Source organism: Patiria miniata, unplaced genomic scaffold (genome assembly GCF_015706575.1).
Source record: "Patiria miniata isolate m_02_andy unplaced genomic scaffold, ASM1570657v1 HiC_scaffold_14, whole genome shotgun sequence".
NCBI classification, from domain to species: domain Eukaryota; kingdom Metazoa; phylum Echinodermata; class Asteroidea; order Valvatida; family Asterinidae; genus Patiria; species Patiria miniata.
Genome location: NW_024037052.1, coordinates 5,283,779 through 5,309,717, shown reverse-complemented (window position 1 = coordinate 5,309,717; position 25,939 = coordinate 5,283,779). Strand labels below are relative to the sequence as shown.

The following is a 25,939-nucleotide window of genomic DNA, read 5'->3' as shown; positions in this document are numbered from 1 at the left end:
ATTTCTCAATTTGCTGTCATTTTTACAATTATCAAACTCCTCCTAGCCTGTTCAGTCAGCTGAGTCATTAAGAGTGACCAAAGAGCAGTCGTAAAAGGAGATATTTGATTGGTTTACTCAAGAACTTTCAAGAAAAGGGCACGGGACAAGCTGCAAAAGTTGGATCCAACAAAGAACATGGCCAAACTTCACACAAAAATGGAAGCGAGTTCGGATGAGGCTGCTGCTGGACTTTGCACAGCTAATCCTGAAGAACTAATCATCAATTGGTGAAATCAAGAAATATTTGTGTCCTTTTCCCCCCAACTGGGTTCCAGGTTTACTTATTTAACGTGGTAATCAGGAGCATTAAAAAAAGTTTGAAGGAAATCTATGGAAAAAAAATCTGCTAATTTTCTGAGGAAATTTGGAAGGTGGAAGCATTGCTCACTACCACTTTCCACATTTGTGTCACAAATGCGCTGTGTAGCGGATAGAGCAGAACGTGAGAATCCCAAGGAAAACACTTATGGTTAAAAGTAACACAAACTTGTTGAGGGAGTACGTCAGAGTATGGGTGACAATGAGTGAGTTACCAGACCATCGATTCAACTCAACACTGCATGGAATCGCCCCCTTGAACACACTCCCCCATTCAGGAGAATACAGATGGGGAAAGCCTCACGAACTGTTGGATATATTTTAAAGAGTTCAGTTTTGAGAATCTCTCAAAAATATGGTTTAAGGGATACCATCACAGAAACGTGTAAAACCTATAGACTGACACCAGTTACAACTCAATGAGCTAATGTCACAACTGACCAGACTGACACAAATATCAGTTAAAAATGTCAAAAATGATAAGCGAAAAATCCTACAGCCAACTCAGCTGAAATGTACAAATATTTCATTGCAACAAAGAAAAAGACATCGCTGTAATCCCTAAATTCGCAAAAATATTATTTCAAACAAACTTTTACAAAAATATTTAAAACTAGAGAAACGCAGAGTGGTCGGGTAGGCAACTATTTTATGAAACACTGTCCATGGGTATTAATATTTTTATGTAAGAACAAAGTATTACTTCCGGTAACACCGGAAGTAAAGGTCAAGCGGTTTTGTGTCCAGAAACACAAAATGTTTCTCACGGCATAGTCTACAATCTCACGAAAAAACGAACACGATACTCTATTTAGTTCAAAAGATGTAACGAAAACTATTTTGTCAAATTTGCCCTTAAATCGCTTGTAATTTGATACATGATGACGTCATGACGTAATAAAATTGGTAACATCTTCGTAACATGGTACAAGTTCACACAAGGTTTTGTGATCATACCGTAAACCGTTCGGAAGAAATTTTGCTTTGTTTTGATTTCAGGCTAACGTCTTCATTTTGAATTTACCTAACTTTGACCTTCCAGTAGACCCGGAAGTAAAGGTCAAGCGAGTTCACGTACACGACAAAAAAATGTTTACCAATTAATGGTCTATCTGATTGCAGAATACAAACATCATTGATTATTTAGTTCAAGAGTTATAGGTGAAAGTAATTGGTCACTGTTTCAGATAAAATCACTTGTAATTTGACACCTGATGATGTAATCATGACGTCAGAGTAATATGCACCACTTCGGATGAGGGTCGATATATATTGAAAGGTACAAGTTCATACCATATACCGTTTAGGAGAAAACCCGCGGAGAAGTATTGTCCGGAAAAAGAAAGAAAGAAAGATTAATCGTAACAAATCCAGACAGTAGTTGGGTTGTGCCCGACCACTCAAAAATCAAACATCTGTACATGAAAGTAAAAAAACATGAACCTGGAATGTTATCAGAAATTTGATTTAAAACGTATAAAGGTTTCTGGCCAAGCTCTCCGTCTTTATGCAGTGAAAACAATCCGTTTTATCTCTGTAAGATCAAGAGAGCAGAGGGGCAAACATCTAATGCCAATAAGACTAGTGTTGCTATGGGTCACAAATTTCAAGATAACTTTGGAAACTTTCCATGGAAAGTTACGGAAATGTTCTGTTAAATTTCGCTAAATGATCTGGAAAAGCTTTTTTCTTCAATGAGAAAGCCTAGGACATATTAAGCTGTATGGCACTGTATACAACCCTTTACACATAATGAAAAGGCTTTAATGTGTTTTTGCCTGGGGTTTTGAAATGGTCCAATTGGCTCAAATGAGAGGATATCACTATACACATGAAGTAAAATAGGTAAGATTATCCAGTGATCTGCTGCCAAATACACACTAGAAAAATTGGCACATTAAAAAAATCAGTTCCCTCACATTTTAGAAAATTCCCAATGAATTTCTAAAGTTTATTGAAATTTACTGTCTTTAAAATTTCCACAAAATTTGCAACACTGAATGATATGTTGGTACTTTCATACAATTTACTAAACTGGAAGATATCACAATTTCTTAATATTAACATACAGACTTTTTTTTAAATATATTAACACAAATATTCTTACGTCTCTAGTGCACTTTCTGGGATATCTTGAGTGGGTTCAGCTTTGGTCTCCATGCCAACACCTTGCATCATTTTCTCTAGCGTGAACGTTTGGAATACAATTCTTTCATACGGGTGTAAACTACCGCACTCGTACAGGCAGGCAAAGTTCAAGACTGGTACCCTGTCACTGGTGCGGGTCTCGTAACCGACCAGGTCTGAGTATGCACTGGCCCCAGAGTTCAGCTGCCAGGGGGCGCTCCACGTCCGGCAGCCATTGCGACTGAGGCGCACCGACATGTTGACACGGGTCTCAGTGCTTGCAGGGTTAGAGAATAGCACCCATGAGGTCATGTCATAGGCATCAGGCGGCACACTACTGGGAGCACGGAAACCAAGAATACTGGCCTACAGGTTGATGGACAGAAGAAAGGAAATCAACATATTATTGTGACCAATGAGGATGATTTGATTAATCAAAAAAACAATTTTCATACAAAAGGAAAGTTCACTTCACAAAGGCACAACAGCAAGTGCCAAAATTCTTTAGCCAAGAAACGTCAAGCAATTTTTTGGCACAAAATTGTTTAAAAAGAAAATATGAGGAGTACAAAGACGCAGTGGCTGTGATTTTCTTAGGAAAATGAGCATGTACAAAAATAAATCAACCGTTCAATTGATTGAAAATGTAACAGAACAAAGCAGTGATTAATCATTCAAAAAAATAATCCTATACTTGTGGGCCTACGTGATCCAGTGACCAGTCCTGTGATTCAAACTGTTATTCATGGCATGAACCACTATGAAAAATATGTTAAGGTCGGTGGGGTAAGTAAGCAATTTCTTGGTCAAGCAGGTCAATGCGTTTGTCCAGATTTCTTTTTTAAATGAACCATACAGGGAAACTGGTGAATTTTAACAATTAAACAGTTGAACAAAGAAATTGACTGAAGTGGGGCTTGAACCTGCGACCTCCGGATAACCTATTCCGGTGCTCTACCAACTGAGCTATCCAGCCTTATGTTGGCGGTTCCCTAATTAGTCAACGGTTATCCGGTGGCAGGTTCAAGCCCCACTCCAGTCAATGTCTTTGTTCAACTGTTCAATTGTTATAATTTACCTAGTCAGTTTCCCTATGTGGTTCATTTGAACATTTGTAATAAAAAGCTGTATCCTCTCCGAGTGATCCCCATTTGCTATTTCCTAGGTCTGTATCGTGACTTTGGGCATGATCCCTGGCTGCACACCTTGTTTTATTTTTTTATTTTTATTTTTTTTTGACGTGGGGGGGGGGGGGGGGGAAATCTTTCATCAACCCTACCTGACAGCCACCAAAGTTACGAACTGAAGGAATCCATTTGGTCAGCGTGTGTCCAGGCTCTGGAAGCTGAGTGGCTAGCTCACCAGGGTTAAAGGTCAAGCAGCCATCTTGGCTAAAAGCTTGTTGCCGTGGCGTTTGAACGCCTAGGGTCCTGCTGTTGATGTAGGCTCTGCCATCATCAAATTCTACTATCTAAAGTTTGGAAGTTTACAAGAACAACATTTACAAAAATAAAATCTACTGACAAAGTGGTTGTTCAAAGAATTTCTAATCACACTCTTCATTATGCCTTAAGGTTTGCAAAAAAATTTAAAATCTCAAACTAGGTCAAATCCTGTTTCAATTCCTATCCCATATCTGACTTCGATTTCAATACTGATTCCTTAAACCACTTTCTTATCAACTGATTCCTATTCCCGTTTTGATTCCAGTTCCAGAAAGGGTTCCTCTTCCAATTTAGGTTCCATTATAAATTCATATAATGGTCCGTTGCAATGCCTAGAGTGATTCTGATTCCCATTCCAATTTTCTCACACCCCTTCAGGACCAAGGTTGGTATCCAGCTGCCGATGTAGCACAGTTTGTAGAGTCAACAACTGCATTTATTAACATTCAGGGTTCTCCCCACGTACAAACGTGCGTATCGGCCCGATACGCTGGAATTGTGGCCCGATACGCCGACAAAAATGCCGATCACATTTTTCAGCCCCCGATACGCACAATATAATTTATTACACAAGCCATTAAAATGCACAACATTATCGTTTCATACGCCATTATTTCATCTTGACATTCAAAATCTTGACAAAAATCCCGTATTTCTGATGCTGCATGTGTGATCAAAATGCACACGATGACGGGTCTTTCGCGACGACCGCCAGCACCCAGCTATATATTAGCGCATTCAGCATGGTACACTGGTTCCCTTCGCGTGCTAACAGTATCAATGCTATGATGAAGGACCGGAACCAGTGACTACTGCCTTGTACGTGTATACATGATGATTTCGGCCGAAGTTGGATCGTAAAAACACCAAACAAACATCGATGGAGAAAGAGAATTTCTGCAAATTAATTCACAGAACGTGATCTCTATTTTCTGTGTATGTATTTTCCATTAAAATGACGAGATTGCAAAGCTCGAACGTATGGCGAAACATCGTATGCGTAGCATGCTTCTTAGAAGCAGTGGTGCAAAATTTTCAGCCACATGGGATGGGCCGTACACAGTTCAGTAATGCACACTGATGCTGCGCCGTGAGCACAGCGCCATGTACAGCCGGCCAGACTGAATGTTGACGGCGCCAGGGGCCATGATGTACGTTAAACATATTGTGGAATCAACTACCTCAAATATATTTTTAATTAGGTGAGGCAAGTTTTAATCACTTTTGATGGTCAGTCTTGATGATTTTCGTGGTGCAAAGGAAAATAATCCAGGCACAAAACTACATGATTCCTTGTTCAATATGCTCCATTCAATCAAGTGTTTTTATTCCTCCATGATTCAATCAGCAGCCCAAAAAATTGGCGAAATAATTTTTCCGACTTACCGACGCTATTTTGAAAGGCATGTAATCGGAAGCAAAAGTGATATTTTTCTTCACCTTAATTTCTTAATTTGAAACTTGCTTGTTAATATAATTCATACTTTCTAGATCAGGAAGTTTTAACACAGGTTTTGAAATGTTGATTTTTTTTTTAAGTTAAAAATTTTGATATTTTTTTTTCTTTAATTACAAAAAAATATCACATGATCTCCTCTAAATTTTAAGGGAAAATCTTCCTCAAAGACTCCCCAGATTTGCTCTAAAATGCACCAGAGAGCCTCTAAAGTTCAAAATTTTTCGGGGCCCTTAAGCGGGCCCCCAACCCCACGCCATGGCTTCGCAGGTTGGTGAATCACAACAAAACTTCCCCCACAGGTTTGAAAAAATCCTGGGGAGAACCCTGAACATCAACTAATTTTCTCTGTATACGAAAACTCTGCTGCTTTGGTTTTTTATCACATTATGATATGAGACTGTCATTGTTTAGCTGCTGAGGGGGCAAAGTTTATAGAGTCAACAACTACATTTATTAACATCAACTAAACTTCTCTGCATACAAAAACTCTGCTGCTTTTTTTTTACCACATTACAATATGAGCCTGTCATTGTTTAATGACAGAGAACCTGGAATTCCAAGGTCTCATATTCATTGACTCTCTGACAAACCGATGCCATGTGGCAAACTCCCACGGCGTTGTACATAGGATTCACCTCAACAGCTTACCAACAAGGATGCGGTAGCAACAATGGAAAAGTTATTGGAAATAAACCTCATTTTTTCGATTTGAACAACTGTCAGTGAATTAAGACAGAATTGATAACTCACAAAACTTATCCTTCATTCAATTTGACTAAAATGCTAATTGTAATCTTATAAAAACAATATTATAAGTTAAAAAAAAATGTAGGTTTTTTCCCCGTTAAACAATTTAGTTAGGAGAGACATCGCACATTCCACTGTTCGTTTGTCCATGGATGTTTCTCCTTCATGTTAAATCTCGGTATTGTTTCCATGGCACACCAAATAATGAGATGCGTATATATTTACACATTAATTATCTTTTACAGTACGCCCTTGTAAACACTGCTTAATCAATCATGTGATATTGACTTCAGCAGCTGCCCATTATACGAAAACAAGCTCTTAATATTTTGCTGCAGTTACTTCAGGTAGTATGATACACTTGTTAAAAAAAGAAAAAGTATAATATATATTAGCCTGGGTTTCATCTGGGAATTGATAAACTGTTATTCTGCAACAGACGTCTATAGACAAAGCTTATGTCATATGTGATTATCGTACTCAATTCTGTTCTCTTGTAAAAAAAAAAAAAAAAAGAGAAGAGGAAAGGAAAGGTGTTGAATGTAGGCACAAAAGACAAAACCTTGCTGGAAAAGATATTGCATCACATGCATTTGTCTAAAATGAGATTACCATTTTAGAATATTCATTGTCATCAAACAGTGCTTTAATCTTACGATTGTTTCAAGTAGCCAGGCAACTAATTGTGAAATATGTTGCTGGTACTTTTAGGCCAGCACAAATTTTGCAATGATTGTATATTGTTCATGTTTTTAAAGATGTCTTTGAACATGAGGTACTGGCACTTTCCTAACAGTAATTTGTGATGTTCAGAGATGGGCATGTTTACTGTTTGTGGTCATTTATGCTTAACCTAAAATAAATTCATTTACAACATGAATAATATCCGCATGCACTAAAAAGAAATTAAAATCCTGCATTTAGTTATTTGCCTCAATCAGCATCCTTTTTATTTACTTGAACATATTTTTTATAATAAACAAATTAATTTACACAAGTAAAGGCTGGTTCATAATCTACATGAAAGTGAATGTGAACGCGATTTGTTATAATTTGAAATATCTGTGCTGCAAAAACAATTTGCAAACAGTAACAGCAAATACATTTCAACTCTGGCGATTTTTACTATTGACATTTCGAGATGTTAAAGTCTGAGGTACATGTACATGTGCGTAACTAAGTGGACATTCGGCAAGAATTCATGTGGCATATATTAACATAAATTCCGATGGTAAAGAGGATTATGCATGTACCTGGAATGATCTAGCTACATGTTCAGCAAGAGGGAAGGTTATTGTACATGTAGCATTGAGCTCTACATATATAAGTGTATGCTTTGAGTTAACGTAAAATGTACATGTGTGTGCACATACAATGCAACCCGACAAAATGTATTCTTGGGTCTGTGACATCTGTGTGAAATATCACACTGGACTCGTGAGACAACCCAAGCAGAACTAAAATCAATCTTTGGGTCCTTGCGATAAACCCATTATTCATGGCTCATGTAACCAGTACGCGCTGCTCCTTTAATGTGGGGGATTCTAGGGATGATTGCCTTGTTTGTTTATGTTGTGACTGCTTTGGGGAATATAATGCCACAGAGTGTTCACTTAACCTGTGTCTGACGGTACTATCCCTAGTTTCATATAGCAGACCTTAGCAGAAAGGTTACAGAGTACATGCAAGCACATTTATGGATGCTGTAACTCACAGTTTGCAACCTCAAACAAGATGCATGGCTGCGGTAATGGTCGAAGTCAGGTGAATTGTGATCAAAGCATGGAGGAATTTGTGGAACCGAAAAGTTTTCCTCTAGCTACAGATCTGCCGATTCCATAAAGGCCAGACAAAGGATTTTAGCATTCCTCTGGCCAAACCCACATGACGTTAGAGCATTAGTGTGTAGATCTGGTGTGCAAATATGTAGTAAGCATGCCAATTAATGCTCTGATCAGTTAGGTATAAAAATCATCACATACATGTACGACAGCCTCATCAGCAATTCTCGATCCTGGATAACACTACAGTGTGGTATATAAATACTGCTGGCTTAGTAGAAAAATGCCCGCTCCGGACAAGACTCTAATGTATATACTTAATGTCAGTATAATTTGTGTTGTGTTTTCATGTACACACGCCTGTTCCTCCAAATCCACTGTATCTACACGTTAGACTCGGCATCACATATGCCCAGCAAGATGTCAATAGTTAGTAAAATTCATCACAAACTAAATGTGCTGTTCACATTTAGTTCAGACCAATTATTGATGCTTCAAGGTAGTCCATCATTGACTACATACATACATGTAGATGATTTCTGATTACGACAACTCGCTGTGGTTTCAAAGCTTGCAAAACACTTAAGAGCCTGACCTCATTTAAAACGCAAATCCAATTGATTGGTTAAATCAAATTACAAAATGACGTGCCAGAGTGCAGTCTGTTACAATCAAGCTAAAGTGTTTTGCATTGAAAAGGTCCCATTATTTTATCTGACATTCACGGAAAATGAAGGCTGGAAAATGAAGGCTATAAACTGGGCTTTGTGATATGCCTATATGAATGTCATGAGAATCAAGATTAATCCTACTTGACTTATAACACAAACCATTTGCTGAGACTGAGAGCAAGCGCAAGAAATGTACGTTATTACACTTACAATGCATGATCTCACTTACATGTAGAATACTGCAATGGGATCTGTCACTACATGAGCATATTGTTCAGTGGTTGAAAAATGTCAATTTCATCAAAATTTGAACTGCCTACAGTCAAAACAAAAGTTACCCCCTTTCATTTCTTCTGATAAGGGGAACTAATTCCAAAGTGCACACTGCCCAAAACTAGGCACTTTAATCATTAAAGTAAGTCTGATGTTAATTACAGAAAAGAGGGATATGAATTTACATGTCAAGGCTTCCGTATTAAGTCAACCAATAATTGGAAATGATACAAGAGACAATGGCTGTCCAAGGTTTGACTCAGTAGAAGAGAAATCAATACACGACCACCGCCTACGCCATCTGTCACCGATTCCTGGATTAAGCCGAGCTGGCATTCTGACACGCTCAGTATTATTTGACTGGTCGATTTTCCCTTGAGGATAGCTTGCGTGCCGCACAGTTAGTAGGCCAAGACAAACACTCTTTTAGCCTCAGAACCGCTGGCCAGCAGGTCTACCCGACTTTGCCATAAGTGCCCTAATCGTCTTAGCATTTATCATTGATGTTGTTTCTACTAGAGTTCCTTGTTCCCCCGAGGTCTGGGACTTAAGTCTCCAGAGAGGCAATGGATACTTAGGTGTGAATGCTACATCACTGTCTGAAGAAGGTCTTGTTATTTCACTCTTACGCAGTAATAGGAAAGGGTGAAAAGAAAAAAGCCTCAAGTAATGCTGGGTATCCTGTGCTCCTACATGTACTGCTACTGAGTAGAAAATATTGACATCTAATCCACAAATTCACTTCAGTGAGTTTAATTAGACCAAAGGAATTTCCTGTTTATTAGCTAGAGGGAAGATTATGATGTTCCAGATTCTCACAGATATGTTGCAATATTGAAATGGAGTTAATTATCTTGTATTGAAAGATGCCACAGGTAAAATGATCTTTATTATCATGATGTTTTCATTGTTTTTTGACAGAATGGTTCTGCCTCCAGTATTTTGTTGAAAGTCTTGCTCTGGATTAAATGATTCATATCCAAATGTGTTTTCACCAACAACAGTTTTTGTAGACTGAGACTGGCCTATCAACGGCACAAAAGAAATGGCATACAAATAATTATAAACACACTTTGTAAAATTTTACTTTATCTTCAACATGCATGCATACCAAATGCATTTTTTGCCTCAAGAACTAAAATATATGATTAAATTTGACATACTTATTTGAAAAAAAAGTGAAAAAAATTGGTCACAATTAACAGTTCCACTCCCTTTTAAAACCACAACTTTTTTTCATTGAGATTTAGAGAACAAGGTATGATATAACAGATTTTACTGAGGGAATATGTGCTTGGCCAGTTTTAAACGCACTTGTCAAAAAGTCAAAAATTCCAATTTCCAACGATTTTGTTCAACAATTTTTCCTCATGTTTTGTAAAATACCCCTCTGGTATGTGCCTCCTGTGCGTAGTGCTAAAAAATCTCCTTTTAAGGAGACAGGCGCATGGGGGGCACTAACTGTGCGATGGAGGGCACTTACTGTGTGAGTGGCGCAGAACGCAGCTGCGCAGGAATAGAGTGTTTCAAATTAGATGGTGTTTTATTAATGGTTTAAAACCACCCATGCGACAGGTTCTCGACCAATAGGATTGGATTAACTGTCTTAGCTATTTCTGAATGTAAATTAAATTACAGATTTTGCACTGTAAAACACATTAATTGCAAATATATCAAAAGTTTTTTTTTTCATGTGACCCGAAACAAATATTCTTTTAATTTGACTGAATTGAAATTGACAGGTGTTTAAATACAACAACGTGCCATATTCAATGAATATGAAACCATTCACATAACAGGTGTCTGGCCTTCAGAATACCCAAAACCAATTACCATTTTCATATGCAAAAAAGTACAATCTCCTGTTACATGGAGACAGATTTGCAAATGCATATATTGGTTGCCATTCATCAGTGAGCAGCAGGCTTTGTCAAGAGAACGATTGTACAGGGAATCAGCATGAGTGTGGTGCACAATATTACTTCATTCTAATCAACTGTCAAGGCCATTAAAATACAAACCCAAATACCAGGAACAGTTTATCTATTCCTATTGTTTGAGAACCTGCAAACAGCCAATTTAAACACTGTTTAGTATTTGAATGGTGGTATTTATTAAAAGCGGTCGTGAGACCCTGCGCTCTGTGTCATATACATCACGCCATATACGCCGCACACACCGGCTACAACTGAGTGGTTGAGAAGCATTGAAATGAGATGCTGAGTACATTGCACGTGCTGCACACACCATAGAAATGGCCCGATTGTGGAGTAACAAAACGGAAAAACAAAACCACAGGAACTATTTTACTGTTTTTGACCCCAAAAGGCGTTCATGAATTGGGATGATAGGGCAATAACTGGCAGCCAGACCCCTAACCGGTTTTGAACCACATATTTATAACTTCTCCATCACACTATTAAAGTAACCCAAACCATTACTAGCAAGTCCCCCCCCCCAAAAAAAAGTACACCAATCGAAATTTGCCTTTCTTATTTTATGAATGTGAACAAGAGATTTCTGACTAATGTATTTTTTTGTAATAACTGCCAAAACAAAACACTCATCAGTTTGTTTGGCAAGTCACGCAATTGACGGAGTTAAAAAGAATTTGAATATGCCTACCTGGCATTCATTGGCATTTACTAGTTGCCCTTCCTGGTCGAAGGCAGCTGGTACCCCACCTCCCTGCTCCCACGTTTCTCCACCATCATCGCTGTATATCACCATGGAACGGCTTTGTGCATTGTAGAAGCAGTCAAAGAACTCCAGAATCTTGTGTTTGATCTCTGAGAGGAAACCTGACATGTCAAAGATTTCAAGGACTAATTATTTTTAAAAAAGTTTCTGTTAAATGGTTAAACCCCTTAGCACTTGTATAACATTGTACCGGTATTACATTGAATATATTCCCTGATGAATCCATGAAACCATATAGTACTGGAGCAGTTTGGGGCAGTACAGGGAGTAACAGGCAGGGTGGTTAGGGCAGTACAGGGAGTAACAGGCAGGGTGGTTGGGGCAGTACAGGGAGTAACAGGCAGGGTGGTTTGGGGCAGTATAGGGAGTAACAGGCAGGGTGGTTGGGGTAGTGCAGGGAGTAACAGGCAGGGTGGTTAGGGCAGTACGGGGAGTAACAGGCAGGGTGGTTGGGGCAGTATAGGGAGTAACAGGCGGGGTGGTTGGGGCAGTACAGGGAGTAACAGGCAGGGTGGTTTGGGGCAGTACAGGGCAGTACAGGGAGTAACAGGCGAGGTGGTTGGGGCAGTATAGGGAGTAACAGGCAGGGTGGTTGGGGTAGTGCAGGGAGTAACAGGCGGGGTGGTTGGGGCAGTACAGGGAGTAACAGGCGGGGTGGTTGGGGCAGTACAGGGAGTAACAGGTAGGGTGGTTGGGGCAGTACAGGGAGTAACAGGCAGGGTGGTTGGGGCAGTACAGGAAATAACAGGCGGGGTGGTTTGGGGCAGTACAGGGAGTAACAGGCAGGGTGGTTGGGGCAGTACAGGGAGTAACAGGCGGGGTAGTTGGGGCAGTACAGGAAATAACAGACAGGTTGGTTGGGGAAGTACAGGGAGTAACAGGCGGGGTGGTTGGGGCAGTACAGGGCTTAACAATCCCTGCTCACAGCAGCTCTGTAGAATTGGTCTTCTGTACAATTTTTGGTTTTATTACAGTCTTTCCGCAAGTTGAAACTTGATTACAAACCTTTTTGTATTCTTGTCATTGAAGGTGAGTTGTTTAAATGTTTTTGTTTATGAGAGCGGATTGGTTTTAAAAGCCCAGCAGATAGCTCTTTTGTGGAGCACCACAACTAAAAAAACAAAAACTCATTTTTGCTTTGATCATCACCATTGAACAAGGAATTGTTCTAAGCACAAGTCAAGCTTATTGATGTATACTCTAGAACTATAGGGAGAGATAAAATCAGATATCTGGGCTGTAGGAAAAGAACAAAATGAAACAAACTAGTCAGGGAATGACAATGGATTAACATCTCACCAGTCTCATGTGGTGGTTTCCAGAATACGCTACCAGGAACAACCAGCCGTCCTGAAGTCAACTGAATTCCATGTCCAGGACCTTCCAGATATACAGGAAAAATCAGGTCACTGTCAAGGCTTTAACATTTTCATCGGCGTAAAAAGTTACCAGTTAGTCCAAAACCAATACACAGTTGTTACAAAACTTAACATTAAGATATGCCCCACAAGTGGCACACACAATAAAAGAGAAAACTAATGTAAATTAATTTCATGCATCAACTCTTTAAATAATGTAAGGGACTTTTAAACATGTTCTCTTGAGACATTCACGTACCTGATGCGTATATATGAGGCCGTGGGTCCATCATTCCCAGCGTTGTCTCTGAGACGTCGCGTGGCTCACTCCATGTTAACCCATTGTCTCTGGATTTGGTTACCAGCACTTTCTGCTGGTACTCCTGTCCTTTAATGAGATCTGCTTCCGAGAGGTCCTGAGGGAATGCGACGAAGACAAGAACGATGCTGTTGGTTCTTTTGTTGACTATGGGCACAGGGTTCATGGTTCTAATAAATGAAAGTAAGGAAATATGTCGAATTAATCTAAGCAGCCCTTACTAAAAATAAAGCTCCAAAAGATCAGTCAAATCCTCCTTAAGTTTACCAAAGAAGTGATGGACCGGTTGTGTTATTTGTAAGTCTACTTGTTGATTTTGCATGTCTTCAATATAGTTTTCAAAAATGACCCAAACTGTCGCACAGTAAGGATAACTCAGCACTGAAGAATGTGGCGTGACACACACTATGTGCTTGTAGTTATTTCCCATCATACTAAGGTATACATGTATGTCATTTTTCTGCTTTTATGGGAATTCGGCTAACTACTCGCAAGTACTCAACTCCTAATAAATAGTGAGTAATTTTTTTGGGAGTACTCCCAAAATCCACTTCTTGCCTAGGCCTACTTGACTGATAGTTATGCAATTCACTTCAATTGAAGAAATATTAGGGATTTCTTTAACAACTACGTCAAAAGGGGTTGTATTATGATCTACAAAACATATCTGAACTACCGGTATCTCCATTTATGAGGTATTAAGATAACAAGTGAAATGTTCAAATTAAGGGATGTGATTTTTAGACATTTAAATGAAAACAAAATGCACACAACACACCCATTGCACTTTTTAGTATAGCCATGATGTGAATGTGATTTGCCTTCCAGTTTTATTTAACAAAGAATCAATCAAGGATGCCAGGCACTTCAGCACTTGATCATATCCCAGACAGTTTAATACATTTGTCAATGATCAGCTACTATCCATGAGGCAACCAAATACCGTTTATGACATTTATAGTGGTTGATGTTTTTACGCTGCACCAGATATTAAAAACTGTTCCTTGACTTTTCTATACGTGATGCACATATACTGGGACAAATGGCAACCTAAAGGTTTTAGCAGATCATATTAACGTTGAAACGGTGCGTGAAAGATTCGCTGAATGTTTACCAAACTAACCCCGGATTCCCAACCTTAGGTGAAATTGAAGAATTGAATATTGCAACATGGAAGAAACTTTGACCATTAGTGGTAGGGGATATGAAGTATATGAGGGTCCAATAATTCACCTGTATTCAGGCATTGAAGCTATAACTTGAATATCGCCCCATATCACTTCATCATCTTTCAATATGCCCCTCCGCAGAACCAAATCCATGCTTCCCCAGTCCCGGAATGAACTCTTCCTAGCTTCACAAAAAGCTAGTAAAGTCCGGCGATTGTAGACAATAGCAGGAATTCTGCGAGGAGATGAGAGATTGGAATGGCAAAGAATGAAAACCAACATTAGTAAAACAAAATCAAACTCAGACAATGGCATTCCAAATGCAACGTGAAGGAAGAGAAAAAGACTGGTTGTAATAAATCCAACTGCAATTATAATGAATTTAAAAGCCTTATGGTACCACTATATTGTTTACGCATGGCTGAGCTTAACGATAACACAAACAATTCAACTGTACAGGCAAAGAAACTACACCAGTCTTTAAATAGGCCATCATATAGAAACACTTTGTATATATTTATATATTTTTTTAAAAAGAAAATCAGAACTGAATTTCCACACATTGTGTTTTACAATATATCTGTAAATGTACTGACTCTGTATGATCAAGACCATAAAATCAATTGTTACTTTTTCACACAAGTCCTAAATGTTGAATATCTGGCAGCAATAAGTCCATTTCTGCTATCTGTCTTACAAAATACGTACTCAAAATATCATTTCCCCCCCCCCCTTCATGAAGCCAGTAAATCAAATGCAGACAGGGATTATAAACTAACCATTTTTTTGAAGGCCTAATATAACAAGAATTATAAGGAAAATGCTTTACAGAAATCACAGAATATTTTAGAAACACTTACCTAAATGTATTGTAACCATGATCCCCTTGACCAAATATTTCTAAACAAGCAAACCAAAAAGGGAACACCATTAAAAGTAATGTAAATCATGTTGCAAGTTTGCGGTACTGACACAAGTCTAAAGAATGTGGGAAAAGAGCTTTAACAAGGAATTTTAATCAGAACTACAGAAATAAATAAAATGGGACAACAAGACCTTTTATAAGTGAAGGAAGTGCCAGTGAGATGGAAAATGGATTAAGTTAGTTGTTTTGCTTTGTTTTTGGCGGTCAAACTGCAATCATCTATGTACCTGAATATGGTCTACACCTTTTTGGTCCACATTTATATTTAAGTATGGTACATACTGGTATCTTGTAAAACATACTTATTGTTACTGCAGCTTCACTCTGAAGAAACTACTGAATGTAATAATAGCCAGTTTTTGGCAGTCATTGTGTGATGTTTAGAGTTAAGAGTGCCATGCTCAAATGAGGGAACATACAACTTTTTTTGTCACCAGGAAAAAGCCTCAAGTATTGCGTATGCTTATGCAAAAAAAAAGTAGATAGTCAAACTGTATAAAGACCACAGCATTATGACTAACAGTAGAAATTGTCCCAATGTAGTTTGGCTGTACCTGTAAACCATAATGATCATCGCCTGTACTCTAATTATACATGTTGTTTATTTAAGACCCCTCTTTACATAAATTAAACAAAGAATGCTGACCAGTAATTAAAGCGTGCATTTTTTATCCTTAAGGCTGTTGTGTACGCACGCAAACCCCATTCCAAATTTAATTAAATGTACAAACATGATGCTGGTAGGAGCTAAATGGATGTACAGCGTACATGTGTACATAAAAACCAACACATAAAAACTGAACGTACATTTACACTAATATAACAAATTTCAAGCAAAAGACAGTCTGGATGTAAGCTGTCAGCCTAAACCTGCAGTTTTCTTTATTCCAGTTTGAGGCACACACAATTCTCTAAATCACCCTGGTAATATTTCAATCACTGTATGTTCTTGGGATATTATGTAATTGGGATATTTTTAAGTTTGCAACAATAAAAAGGACAGTACACGTACAGCCTTGGCAGTTGGGTTTTTCACATTTGTTTTCACTGTCAAAGGGTCAATGGGTTAGGATAATAATAATAATAATACTGAAGTCTTATATAGCGCATGTATCTTCCAACAATTAGGTACTCAAGGCGCTGGAAATTATGTCTATTACTAGAGACAGGTAAATGAAGTACATGGGAAATATGAGAACCATTATGTAGCACCTTTATAATGGTTTACAAGGTGCTGCGGCACATTAAGCAGCCACTGCCAGAAACACCGGGGCAAACCCCTTCTCTTAGCGATAAGTGTCACTGGGTTCTTTAACGTGCATTACACAACACACGGGACCTACGGCTTCACGTCCCATCCGAAGGACGAAGTGATAATGGTAAAGCGCCTTGCTAAGGAGCGCAAGCACCATGTTCCCACGGTCAGGATTCGAACCCATGCACCACGGCACACGAGTCGAACACCATAACCATTGGACCACAGCACCCCACGCTTTAGCCAGGATGGTCAGGATGGTTTGGAGAACTGAGCAACTCTTCACCTATAAAATATCCTTTGTGACCTGCATCTCCAACAGCCTCTGCTAATCAAACTCCTACTGCCTGGCTTCTCGTGCTGACCCCGATTTATAACCGAAGGTAGAAGTGTGAGAGGCAAGTTTCTGGCACCTTAAAAACCAGATTGCTCCGGGCAGGTGGGGCCCGTTTGCCATGGAAGGCAGCCCACGTAGGAGAAGGAAAACTCTGATCTCAAACACGGGCAGGTGGGGTTCGTTAGCCATGGGAGGCAGCCCTCCTAGGAGAAGGAAGTACTGACCAAAAACCCATATTGGAGGACGTCTACTACATGTACCACAGTGTTCACGGGTGCCACGACGACTGATATGGCAGATGACCCTTTGGCCAATGGCATTGAGGGTGCAGGTAAGGCTCCAGTGGCGGTGTTTAGATGCTGAGGCAGCATCGGCCCACAAATATCTGTATCGTCAATATGACCATCACTCCCCACAGCGTGACGTAGGACTTGTCTTGTGGTTGTGTCAGGAAGAGCATCCGGCTGTGAAACTTTGCTTCAGTATTTAAACTATGGCTAGTCAGATGTATAGGCAGGGTACAGCCTCAAGTACTGCGTGGGCTACTCCACCAGCCTACTTCAAACAGAAAGGTGGAGAAGGTTGCTAAAGCGCAGTCAGTAATGACAGCTATCTGCCCGATGTCCTACGGGGAGGTCAGAGGAAGAGGGGAGGTCGGTGTTTTTGGGTGGCAACATGGAACATTGGCAGCATGTCAAGGTGGTTTGGGGAGGTGGTGGATGCGATGTTGAGGAGGAGAATTGACGTGTGCTGGATGCAGGAGACAAGGTGGAAGGGAGGCAGTGCAAGGTGGAAGGGAGGCAGTAAAAGGTGGATGGGTAGGAGGGGTGAGCAGTATAAGTTCTTCTGGATGGGTACTGAAGACGGGAGCGGAGGCGTCAGGATGTTGCTGGCAGAGCGGTGGGCTGACCAGGTGAAGGCGGTTTAGCAAGACAGTGAAAGGATCCTGTTGATGAGTTGATGAAGCTACTGGTCGGGATCAGGAGTGTGATCAAGATATCTCGGCCTATTCCCCTTAGGTCGGGAAGTCAAGAGAAAAAGAAGGATTCCTTCTGGGATCAGATGGTCAGGGTAGTCTCAAGGCTGCCACAGAAAGAGGCAGTCACCTTTGGAGGTTATCTCAATGGCCACATGGGTGCGGCTGCAGAAGGCTATGATGGCATGCACGATGGTATGGGCTATATGGTAAGAGGAACAACCAGGGTGTGCCGATCCTGGAGTTTAGTGATGCAGTCGAGCCTGTGATGTGCAACACATTCTTCAGAAAGGATGCATACCATGCCAGCTGGTGACATACAGTTCCGGTGGATGCAGCATTGCTATCGACCTCCTGATGGTCAGGAATTAGGGGGACCGTACCATGGTGAAGAATGTCAAGGTCATCACATGTGAAGAGTGTTTCACAGCACCGTCTTGTTGTTGGCGACCTGGCTCTAGCTCTGGTTTGTGCTAGGTAGGTAAGGAAGAAGCACATGCCAAGATTGCGAGTGTGGCGTCTAGTGAGAGGTTTAGAGCTAGGATGGAGGAGCTGGCAGAGCGGGCTGTGATGGAGGAGGGTGTTGATGGTAGGTGGGCCCGGCTAAAGAACATCTGGTTGCAAGCCGCCAAAGAGGCCTGTGGGTGGATGAAACGTGAGCCTATGTACAAGGAGACATGGTTGTGGACTGAAGAAGTTAGGAGTGTAGTGGATGAGAAGAGGCGCTGCTTCAATATATGGAACTCTTTGGGTGAGGAGAAAGATAGGTTAGCCATGAGGCAAAGCGGGCGTCTAGGAGACAGGTGAGGAGGGCTAAAGATGCCAAGAGAAGGGAGTTTGCAGCAGATTTACAGTGCGAGGAGGGCAGGAGGCAGTTCTTTAAGATTGCCAAGCAGATGGCAAAGGCAAGCCGTGTCAAGGATGATACAGGAACTTTGTGACAGATGGTGAAGGCGTGCAGGAGGTGTGGAGGAGATTCATGGAGCGGCTACTCAATGTGGAGAATGAGTGGGACAGGGAGGTGGAGAGTGAAGTGGTGGAGGGACCATGTTGCCTTATCGAGGAATGGGAGGTGGTTCAGGTGCTGAAGCACACAAAGCCTGGGAAGGCCGCTGGTCCATCTGGAGTGGTTAGTGAGATGATGAAGGTCTCAAAGATCAGCAGGTGGCGGTGTACAGTGGATGACAGCCTTGCTCAATTCCATCTTGGTGGAAGGTTGTATTCTTACTGATTGGCAGAGCAGCATCTTGGTTCCCCTGTTCATGGGTAAGGGTTATCCATTGCAGCGTGGTTCATTCAGGGCTGTCAAGCTCCTGGAGCAGGTGATGAAGGTGTGGGAGAGAGTTCTTGAGGTACGTCTTGAGGATGCAGGTGGAAATTGACGAGATGCAGTTTGGCTTTATGCCAGGTAGAGGAACTACTCACGCCATTTTCATTGTGTGACAGCTACTGAAAAAATATCTAGCTAAGAAGAAGAAACTCTCTCTTGGGTTCGTGGGCCTTGAGAAGGCTTTGACCGGGTGCCAAGGGAGGTGGTGCGATCAGCCATGATGAAGCGGGGTGTGGAGGAATGGTTGGTGAGGGCAGTAATGACGTTGTACACGGGGACGAGTTCAGTGGTGAGGACATGTGCAGGAGATAGTAAGAGTTTTGAGGTGAAGGTTGGCGTACATCAGGGCTTGGTACTGAGTACCTTGGTGTTTGCTGGTGAAATGGATGGGGTGTCGAGTGAGACGCGAGGTGGCTGCCCTGGGAACTGCTGTATGCTGATGACCTTGTTCTTATAAATACATTTGTAACAGTGACAAGAGAGCGGTCACGGAGGAGTGGGGAGCATCTTTGGTATCTAAGGGCCTCAAGGTTAATTCCAGGAAGACCACAGTGATGGTAAAGTCAGTGGTGGGCTGGTGACAAGCTCTGCTGCATGTCCATGTAGTGTGTGCGGGAAGGGTGTAGCTGTCAACCCTATCCAGTGTACAATGTGTAAGAAGTGGGTCCACAAGCGATGCAGCAGCATGAAGGGTAGTCTTCGGGCTGCAAGGGCCACGTTCTCTTGTAAGAGGTGCCTTGGTGATGGTCCACAGCCGGAATAGAGAGAAGTTGGTCTGGAGATCTGTGTTGGAGATGGTGGAGTCATTCTGTTACCTGAATGATATGCTGGGTGCTGAGGGAGGAAAAGATGCGGCAGGGACATCACACGTGCGAAGTGGGTGGAAGAAGTTCAAGGAGCTGGCTCCATTCTTAACATCCAAAGCACTGCCCCTGAAAATGAAGGTCAAGTATACACCACCTGTGTCCGGAGCTGCATGCTGTACGGCTGCAAGATGTGGCCCACTAGAGTGGGGCACGTCCAGCAGTTGGAACGAGCAAAGGTGAGAATGATCAGGTGGATGTGCGGGGTGTCTCTGGCTAACAGGCTGTCAAGTGAGGAGTTGAGGAGGAGAGTTGGATTGGAGGGGATTAGTATCGTGTTAAGGAGGCATAGGCTGAGGTGGTATGGTCACGTTGAGAGAAAGGATGATGTCAGCTGGGTCAAGAGGTGTTCCAAAATAGTCGCGGGTAGGCCCACACCCGTTGGCCGACCGCGCAAGACGTGGCAGCGCTCTGTGACAGATGACATGCGACTGCTTGGAGTCAATGCGAGGGATGCGGCGGACAGGGCCAAGTGGAGGAGAGCCATAGGGAGAAGGCAAGCCAACCCAGAACAGACTGGACAAGGTCCTTAAAACAGATGATGATGATGATGATGTGAGAATGTTTCTTTACAGGAACAAAGGATCACTTGCTTTTTTGTGCATTTGTTTTTTTGTTTAAAGCTACAAAATACACGTACTCCCAAGTAATAGGAAGGGTGCATTTATAACTATTTAACCTGATAAAGTTTCAGCTCACTGCACTGATACTGTACATTTTGAGAAAACAATTCCTAGTATGCACAACGGAAGTGGATTCCTTTGCTAGCACTTTGAACAAAAAAAATTATTAAATCATATTTTCAATTGCACCCTCTTATGTACTATCCGCCCTAAATGATTACTGCGACATGATTCTCATTCAGCCGGTTATTGCATTTGCCGTCAAGGTTTCCGTGGACAGTGTGATCTTTGCAGTATTAATGAACATTGACACCTCTTTTTGAAACTACCTTCAATGACATTTCAGGCAGAATATTTTCACAGGGTATTCTGCATTAGTCCTTTCTTCACTTGGAGCAAGGTTGCTCTCATTAAATTGGTTGGTTATATCCAGGTTATTAGTATTACCACTATTCCTTTACACACTGTAGGCTACAGAGGTTTTAATGCCAAAAGGTCCCATGACATGAATTTACTTGGTTTCATATTTTGTGCAAATTTCTTCTCCTCTTAAAGGTATGAACTATTTCACATCCCTTTATTGGTTAATTTTTATTGAAAAGTGCACTTTTTTAAACATTTCCCATTTTCCATGTTTTTCTTGACAATTGAGGGCCGTTTTTGTGATGTCATTTCAGAAAGACACTCTTCAGTTGAAGGGTTTTTCTGTTAAAATTGTGAACCAAGAAAAGCTCATTGAAAATATTTGTGGGAAAGTTTGCTCGTTGGCCAAATATCATGTACTGATACAACAACAAATCACCAAAGAAAAGAAAATTTACAATGTACAAAAGAGCATTTCCAAGGATTGCATTAAAAAAAATTACATAAAATGGCCCTTTAAAAAAAAAAGTTGAATTGAATTAGTATACTGCTTGACTTCTTAATCAAACAAACAAACAAACAAACAAACAAAAATTCCATTTTCCTGTCACAAATTCCCCTTATCAACAGCAAGTTTAGGAGAGGAAAAGAAAGAATGTGGGTGTACATGTACGGTGCACTGTGTGAATACAAATAATTACTTGACACATCACCTACATGTATTTTTACATCAAGTAATTGATGAGTTATATAATGGTGAATTCCTGGTAATGTTAGGCATAATTGTAATCAAGAATAACTAATTCATCACTTCAGCTGGAACCAGGTGGTGTTTTCCTATGCACTTTTATTGCAAAGCAAGGAACTATCATTTTACATGGGAATGATTTCGACTAAACTGCTTAAATGTTTAAAGGGACACCACGGCCTGTAACAAGCCGGCTACAAAACACATTTTGAACAAACTGATGTTAAACTGAAAGAACATTGAACACTAGGATATAAAATTATAAACATCCACACAACTATCCTTTAAAAACTGGGCGTTTTGTGTTATTCTTGTGTTATTCGTGCGAGAACGAATTTGGGATCCACTTTTGCGACCCAAAAAAATTGGGCCGTTCAGTGCTAGTTGTGATTCCAGCCACCCCATAAAGTGTTTGCCTTCTGCGGACGTGTAAGAAACCACATTTGTGCATTAGTGCTGTGTGTAATTTATGTGACACACACAACGTGTATCGTACATTGAATGAAAAGGACAGGAAAAACGAATGCGTACTCCGTCGTGTCCGATGTAACTAACCAGGTTTTTTCTGTCTTTTCTTGGGTACGGTAAGACATTAGGTTAGTTTTCTTTCAACAAAACCTTTTAAATGGTGTAAGTAAAAATCAAAAACATGAAAGTTTCATGGATTTCAGGCCATAATGCCCCTTTAAAAAAACCCACAAAACTTGTGTACAGAGAGATGTAATCCTTTTCAAAAAACAGTTGTCATTGTGACTAATGATGCACAAATATTTTTTTAGTAAACTCAGTATATGTTGTATCTTTTTGAAACCTTTAATTCATGTTGCCAGTAATTTGATATACAGTTGTTCACAATGAGCTTTTGAAAATGCTGCTTTCATTAAATGTGCCTCCATGCAACAATATACCCCACTTGGATGCTAATAACATTCTCTTCAGCTGTACATCTGTGCAGTTCTGGATATCCAGGGAAGTTCACATTGTTAGCATAATGCTAGATGCTAGGTGTCTAGTCAGTAGTATTTACTGTCTCACACTCTGTCTAGACCAGTCGTCATTGTGAATTCCAGACTATGTATTGGCACTGCGGCTGAATCCTGACAATTTGACCTACAAAGTAGAGTGCATCTCTTCTGTTGTTCGGCAGATTCATTGTATTAATCAAACAGCAGGTTTGTTTACAGTTCAAAATATTATCCACTGAGTGTACAAGGTCATTTTTATGTACCGGTATATTGTATGTGTACGGTGTTTAAAAGCCCATGAACTTGCACACGCAGCGATTTTAGGGGATAATTCATAAATGGAATAATTTAGAATTAGTAAAGGAGAATTTTAAATTGATAATATCCACTTGTATCACTTCACTAACAAGTACATAATTTTTGTAAATGACAAATTATTACAATCAACCAGTGAATGGAAATTGGAAAAAAATGACAACCAACATTGTTTCTCTCCTGTGTTGCTTATAATACCCGGTAGTTTGTGCTCAAGTCTAGAATATAACAGTATTTCCTCAAGTCAAAGCCCCAATGAACTGAAAAATGCAGGCCAATTAAAAAAATTAACCAGTTCCTCGTCCCCGCCCGCTTCATCTTTTTCCAGGCCGCCTCCTTTTTAATTATTTTTCAATTAATATGTTTGCAATAGCTTTGCATACCAGTATGAAACCCAGATACATCGCGTCAATACACCTGTGGAGCAGGGAAAACATGGAGCGATGTTGAAAATCATGTGATAAATAAATATTCAAAATGACATATTGCACTATCATTTGCCGGCTCATGCGTTGTCATGGTTGTCGATGTCATGCGTATAAGGTACCACTGTCTTCCAGACACTTCAATCAGTTTTGACCAGCTGCTTCAAGTTAGTTCTGCACTACGTGTGCATCTAAAATGTGCTCTAAAAACACATTTTTCCCGATTGTTTTGTGATTGCTGAGGCTCGGGATCCGGGCCTCTTGGGTGAAATCACAAGGTGGGGTGAAAATTGATGTGTTTGGCGGCAGGTATAGTGGTGTCCCAGTATGGAATTTTTCCCCTAGAAATTCTTGGGGCATTCCTTGCTGTGAACATACATGTGGCCATGATGGCTGTGGCTTGTCTATGGTTTTGCTGGGGAATCCCCCCCCCCCCCCCCCCCCCAATGGTCCCACTATAACTTCTTGAGTCAACATGTTATTGGTAAAGACAGGCCATGGACAGGCTAAACATGATGAAACTAAATGCAAGCCGCTTGTATTGTAGCTGGACTCACTATGCCAAAATACCAAAGCAACAAAGCAAGTGAATTAGTATTACTATTAGGGCAAAGTACGACTTTCAAGTGGACAACTCTGACCTTGGTCATCGGTGGACCTACCTGTCAACGGTGGAGCCTTCACGTCTAACCTCTTGTCAGCCTCCATTGCGGCCGCCTGACGTCGTGCACGGAATATGCCTGGTCAAAAACTCCAAGTATGAACGCTAGCTAGCTGAGTGTCAAAAACGGATGTTAGCAACAGGAAAACGTCCACATTGTCATGGTGCGGTGTACATGTTCATGCAGGCAAATGTTGAGTGCAAATTATTTGTGGGCAACGCTGATGATTGACTGTACTTACGTACCACACTGCCAGCATGCGCGCACCGGCCGTATACACAGTACCGACACACAGTACACATGCATATCATCCCGCATGCATTAGTACATAGCGTATACGCGAGGGCGCTAGGTCAGAAAGTTCACCTGGCTCATTCGGGGTCATTTCGGGGTTAACTGAACATGAATATTCATAGAATAGTTTTGGACCACTACATTATGAGGCACGGGGCGCGCCCGTTACCGGGTATGGGTACCGTACATGTACTTGTACATGTACGACAAATTTGTTGGTAGATTCATACCAAAAAAATGCAGACATTCTTCTTTAAAGGGACATTACGGCCTGGAATGCGCCCAATTGAGCTAGAAACGCGTTTTAAACGAAATGATATTCAATAGAAAGATTATTTCAAAGTAGAATATAAACGTCCACGCAACCATCCTTGGATAGAGTTTTTGTGTTATTATTGCGAGAATCATGCGAGAACGAGTTTCGGGAGTCGAAATTTCGTCTCCGAAAAATCGAGCTAATGAGTGCTAGTTGTGATCCAGCTGCACAGTGGTTCGCATTCTGCGGCCGTGTAACAAACAGCATTTGTGTATTTTCTCGGGAACGGTAAGACATTCGGTTTGTTTTCTTTCAACCAGAACAGTAAACAATTCAAAACATAACATTTTCGGGGATTTTAGGCCGTAATACCCCTTTAATTACAGCAAAGCAAGAAGAAACTTCAGGTCATATGAAATCAACGAGAGCATTTTTATGTCATGTCAGGTTTTTTTCTTCTTCAAATTTACTCTGCACATAATAAATTATTTAACAAGAAAATGTAATGAACACGTTTCAGCTTAAAGGTAATGTACAACATTAGCAAAGCAAAAAACAAAACTACCAGATTATTATGCAATACCTTACTTGACTTATCAATGCCCAAATCCATCCATTTCTGAATATTACAGCAAAAGCAAATATTGTATAGATCTTTAAGAGTGGCATGCTTTTAATAAAAGCTGTCCCTTCATCGTGTTGCAGTTGACATTAAAACAAAAACTTGGTAGCGTGTTGTTGGAGAATAACTCAACATTTATGGTCCGAAAGTATACAAGCAAACAAGCAATCTCAGCTCAGCAAGAAAACAGCAACCAACAAACTAAAAAAGTCATTTTTCAGTACGTCTAATAACAATAAAGAGAAAAGAGGCAACCTGAATAGGAACCCTCTGTGTATAATGTGTTTTATTTCTTCATGATATACCCCCGCACGCGGGGCCCTAATCCTTGGGTGTGAACGAAGGACGCCAACGTTCCTTTGAACTTCTGTTGTAACGGTCCGCCAACAGAGGGCGCAAAACCCTAAGATGGAAACCGAAATTCATAATGTTTTGCGATATATATTCAGACTGTGTCAGCACAATGAGGCTCAAAAATGGTGAAGTCTCCCCCAGTTGAGCGTTGTGGTCGAAGCATGGGCGGTCCAAAGAATTTTTCTGGAGGGACACGGCACTCACCACAAGCGGTGCG

At 40.7% G+C, this 25,939-nt stretch overlaps 1 protein-coding gene across 3 annotated transcripts; it reads right to left on the bottom strand.

Moving 5' to 3' along the window:
• Positions 1-1,711: 1,711 nt before the first annotated feature.
• LOC119721940 (sialidase-3-like) lies at positions 1,712-24,527 on the bottom strand. Of its 3 annotated transcripts, XR_005270350.1 has the most exons (9): positions 24,197-24,526; positions 15,270-15,309; positions 14,474-14,644; positions 13,181-13,410; positions 12,863-12,943; positions 11,489-11,664; positions 3,767-3,958; positions 2,360-2,853; positions 1,712-2,327 (listed from the first exon to the last, which is right to left on the bottom strand). XR_005270350.1 is itself a non-coding variant. In XM_038191897.1 (8 exons), exons 1-8 carry the CDS (start codon positions 24,240-24,242, stop codon positions 2,464-2,466), a joined length of 1,326 nt encoding a protein of 441 aa, XP_038047825.1. In that variant the 5' UTR covers positions 24,243-24,526; the 3' UTR covers positions 1,712-2,463. The 3 variants fall into 3 exon arrangements, 2 of the variants coding, with proteins under 2 accessions (XP_038047825.1, XP_038047826.1); XM_038191897.1 differs by having other exon boundaries at positions 1,712-2,853; XM_038191898.1 differs by lacking the exon at positions 15,270-15,309 and having other exon boundaries at positions 1,712-2,853; positions 24,197-24,527.
• Positions 24,528-25,939: the final 1,412 nt, after the last annotated feature.

What these genes read in the sequence shown, in the direction of transcription:
- LOC119721940 (XM_038191897.1), bottom strand. Translation starts at nt 24,242, where the DNA reads ATGGAGGCTGACAAGAGGTTAGACGTGAAGGCTCCACCGTTGACAG. An exon ending in GCCTCATATATACGCATCAG is followed by an intron (nt 12,944 to 13,180) that starts GTACGTGAATGT and finishes TATATCTGGAAG; the next exon opens with GTCCTGGACATGGAATTCAG. An exon ending in GTAACTTTGGTGGCTGTCAG is followed by an intron (nt 2,854 to 3,766) that starts GTAGGGTTGATG and finishes ATCAACCTGTAG; the next exon opens with GCCAGTATTCTTGGTTTCCG.